The 4,503-nt window shown below is 32.3% G+C and overlaps 1 protein-coding gene across 1 annotated transcript; it reads left to right on the forward strand.

Annotated features, from left to right (window-relative positions):
* The first annotated feature begins 580 nt into the window (after positions 1-580).
* Positions 581-3,176, forward strand: LOC107847418 (60S ribosomal protein L9-1). Its single transcript, XM_016691646.2, has 3 exons — positions 581-1,208; positions 2,630-2,752; positions 2,870-3,176. The coding sequence occupies exons 1-3, from the start codon at positions 834-836 to the stop codon at positions 2,954-2,956; spliced, it is 585 nt and encodes a 194-aa protein (XP_016547132.1). The 5' UTR covers positions 581-833; the 3' UTR covers positions 2,957-3,176.
* Positions 3,177-4,503: the final 1,327 nt, after the last annotated feature.

Raw genomic sequence — 4,503 nt, forward strand, 5'->3', positions numbered from 1 at the left:
TCCATATTAGCTTTCACGTCATTTTTAAGTGCTGCATTAAATTCCACATTATTTTAAAATGTCACATAAAAAATTAAATTTTAAAATAAATTTAATTAACTAAACAACTTTTACAATATAGAAAAATTTTAATTTCATTCCAAATAGTTGAAATTTCTCTTCAATCAATTTAGATTTTAAATTATAAGTTCAAATACACAAGCACAATAAAATTTTTAATTTTCAATTTTGAATATCTTTAATAAATTACAAAAACTCATTTATTACTTTTCAAACTTGAACTTCAAGCTTTTTTCAAGCTTATGCACGAAGTTTATTAATTTTTCAATATCCATTATCGCTCACTTTCGATTTAAATTTAAATTTTAATCCTAAAAAATATGAAAAAGTTTTAATTTGAGAAATTAATTTTCAGAAATAGAAAAAAGTAAATCTCAAATGAAGGGGAAGAAAATTTGGAAGAAGAAGGATAGATTGTTTTTTTTCTTTTGGATGCAGTAGGGGTGGGGGCTGAAAAGAATAGTGAGAGTCCGTTCACTTTATAAAATTAGACAAGAACAAGAGTTCACGAGACCATTTTACTTTTATTTTTTCAAGAAAAATATGTTATAAATTGCAAACTAAGAAGGGTTGTTATAACTTGCATTAAACAATATATTTAGTTTGTTTTTTCCTTTTATCTTTTCTTGTTCCTTTACGAATTGGGCTTGTCATTGGTAGCTCTATTTGGCCCATCAATAAACATCAATGTACATTATATCCTCATCTTTTTAGGGTTTTTAGTTGTCCACTACCGCCACTCTCACCAGACCCGCCGAGAAAGAGAGAACAAAATGAAGACAATTCTGTCATCGGAGACAATGGACATCCCAGATGGGATAACCATCAAGGTAAAAGCAAAACAAATAGAAGTAGAAGGACCAAGAGGAAAACTAACCCGCAATTTCAAGCACTTGAATCTTGATTTTCAGCTAATCAAGGACGAAGAAACTGGTAAAAAGAAGCTGAAAATTGATGCTTGGTTTGGATCTCGCAAAACAACTGCTGCTATACGCACTGCACTTAGTCATGTTGACAATTTGATTACTGGTGTTAGTAAGGGGTATAGATATAAGATGCGTTTTGTTTATGCGCATTTTCCTATTAATGCTTCGATTACTGGTGGGAATAAGTCTATTGAGATTAGGAACTTCCTTGGCGAGAAAAAGGTACTCTTTTTAACTCAGCTTCATTTTTAATTTTTTTCCTGTTGATGTCTAGGAATAAAATGTTTATGTATGTGGTAGTATTTGATTTTGGTTTGTATGTTAGATTGTGCGTATAGCGACTATGTGGTGTATTTACATTGATTTTTAGAGGATTTGCATTTAAAATTGATTTATTTTAACTGCTATAGTATGCACCCAATGGTGTGACTTAGTGTTCAATGTGAGTGGGTGAGGTTTCAGGTTCAAATATCGATGGAGACGATAATACTAGGTGGTAGATAGATTTACTTGGTACCATACCAATTGTTGTTGGGAGCTGACAGGTATTCCGTGGATTAGTCGAGGTGCGAGCAAGCTGGCCGTGGCACATCGTTTATAAAATAAACTGCTGAAATTTCTATAGCTTTTGATGGGTGTGATGTTTGAGTAGATTCCTTAAGCAAATTGAAATTTGGTTAAAATATGGCTTTTTGTTTTTCTAAATGTTCTGTTTTGGTCCTTATTAATTATCCTTATCTGTATGCTAAATTATCATTTGTAGTGTGTTGCAATTATGAGGCAATAGAAAATAGTCTTACCGCCTTCCTACTTTATGAATGATATCTGCTTGTTGGTTAATGAAATTTACTTTATTTTGCTGCTTTGAGTGTGTTTTTTGATAGGGTGGCAGATATTGAAACTTGAAGTATCTTTGATTGCTACATGCTTGATTTGTAGGCTCCATCAATTTTAAAGAAAGGAAGATGGTCTTTGAGAAGACCACTTTTCTATAAATAGGATGGCTGATTTATCAGCATTGAGCAATGTGCTTCTGAGTCCTCCATTATGCTGAAATTTGTGTTTTAACGTTTAGATGGAGTTGTCCACTTAGGCAATGTTACAATTCTATTGTTTGGGTTTTTGTTTTTGTGAAGTCAAGTAGTTTGTGACTGACTAGTCATGCTTCTGCTTTGCTTACATGAGTAAATAAGTGTGAGGAACTAGAGAGCTTGATTTAAATACTTGTAGCTAATAAAGAAGAGAAGTGCAATCAATAGATGAACGAAGGGATGCTTGAATTTTAATATAAGAGAAGTCGCTTAGAATATCATGTTGTAAGATATGAGATTATTGTCGGAAATCTTCTCTTGATGGGTTTATGTGCTCTTAATTTCTTCTGCTTGCTGCTTATAATATTTTGCTACACTATTGGAATTAAATTGTTTCCTTGAGTACAGTGCAGTAGCCTATAACATTTCTCGTGAATATTGCTATGGTGGTTAAAAATGCTTTCATGATATGTGTTCTGTGTGACAAATTTCCTTGATGGACCGAGGGCCACCTTTGAGATTAGTTGATAGTTCTTTTAATTGCTGTTTCATCTTGCCAGGTGTATGTATCAAGGTAGTAAGGAACTGAATCATTTGCTTTCATTGTATCAGGTGAGGAAAGTTGATATGCTTGACGGGGTTACAGTTGTCCGTTCTGAGAAAGTTAAGGATGAATTGGTATTGGATGGAAATGACATCGAACTTGTCTCTCGTTCTGCTGCCCTCATTAACCAAGTAAATTCTATCTTTTCCCCTCTATACATATGTCTATTCATTCATATAGTTCTGTACTTCTAGGTCCTGCTTTACTAAACTCCCGTCCTCTCTTTCTGTCCCCTCTTTCTTCTACAGAAATGTCATGTGAAAAACAAAGATATCCGTAAGTTTCTGGATGGTATCTATGTCAGTGAGAAGGGAAGAATAGTTGAAGAAGAGTAAGTGCTAGCAAGCTGGTTCTGGGATGAATTGGGATTATTTGCCAACTTTAATATGAGAACATTTAAAGTTAAATCAACAATTTTGGTTATTAAGGTTTTCTTGATGAAGTAGCGTTTAAGTAGTTTTACTTTTTGTGTTTAGACCATTAAGAATAGATGGATGCTTTCTTTGACTCTTTATTTTGATCTTCAGATCAATTTCAATGATGTTTTTCTTTTCCTATTGTTGCCTCATCCTTCACCAAAGAAGGAAAAAGTGTTGTGAAGAGACCCCCTAACAGTGGGTTGAGAATCTGATGTCTCAGGTTCAAATTGCGAGACAAAAAACATTTGGTGACGAGACCCCCTAACAGTGGGTAGTGGGTTGAGAATCTGATGTCTCAGGTTCAAATTGTGAGACAAAAAACATTAGGTGATTATTCCTATTTGTTCTACCCTTGGTGGATATAGTTATCTGATATTTGTTGTTTGTTGTTGGTGGAAGGTGATGGGTATTTTTTAGTTTTAGTCAAAGTGCGCGAAAGTTAGTTCGGAAACCATGATTATCCAAACAACTAAAAATAAAGTTCACACACTTGGAGAGCGCCTATTATTACAGCCACCTTCTAGGTTAGGGTGGTGCAATCATCTACGTGCCAAGCTTTAAAAAAAACAAGTGACACTCGTTACAGCTTTTCCTTGAATACAAAACAATTTGATTACATATTCTATATCATACAGGTATCGCATCCTTTGAGCTCATTTTGTATTATGCTGTATATCTAAGGCAGTCTCGACTTTCTGTATTTGTGCTTTGTAAAATTTGTATTTGTAGTGTTGTTCTGTAGAATCTCCAGATCCTTTTATGATAGATCATTGCCCCCAAAATTACAGCCATAATTTCTTTCTTCATCTGCCTCCTCTTCAGCCACTACAAGTTTCGTTTAACATCATGATGGACCAGTGCCAACTTTATTATCCAGGAAATTACATGCCATAGTCCTCTACGCCTCAAATCTTTTTTAACTTTTCATACTCATTTGTCTCTCAAATTTTATTTTTATTTTTATTATTCACTTTTTTTTATTTTTTTTTAAAATTTTATTTTCATGTTTTAATTCATTTGTCTCGGCCTTTATTTTTTTTTTAATTCATTTATTTCAACCTTTATTTTTCTTTTATTTTTTATTTTTATAATTACTCTTTTTTCTCCCTCATTTTTCTCAAACTTTATTTTTATTTTCTTCATTTTTATTTTTTTCAATTTTTTTTAATTCTTTGTTTTTTTCTTAATCTTTATTTTTTTCTTGCTTTTTTTTTTTCTCATTTTTTTCTCTAATTTGTTTGATCGTTTTTTTCTTTTTTTCTCAACTTCTATTTTATTTTGCTAATAAATAAAAAATTGAATAATCCGTAAAGGATTTTTTTTTTTTAGATCAAAGCAAATTTAACGGCATGAAAACAAGATGTGGTAGAGTCAACTCTTGCTCATGAGACATAATTTGTTGTTTAAAAATTCTTGAGCTAGTCTTGCCTTTAAGAAATAGTTGTAAAATATTTCATAAGTGA

The sequence above is a fragment of the Capsicum annuum genome, chromosome 1 (assembly GCF_002878395.1).
Source record: "Capsicum annuum cultivar UCD-10X-F1 chromosome 1, UCD10Xv1.1, whole genome shotgun sequence".
Classification (NCBI taxonomy): Eukaryota; Viridiplantae; Streptophyta; class Magnoliopsida; order Solanales; family Solanaceae; genus Capsicum; species Capsicum annuum.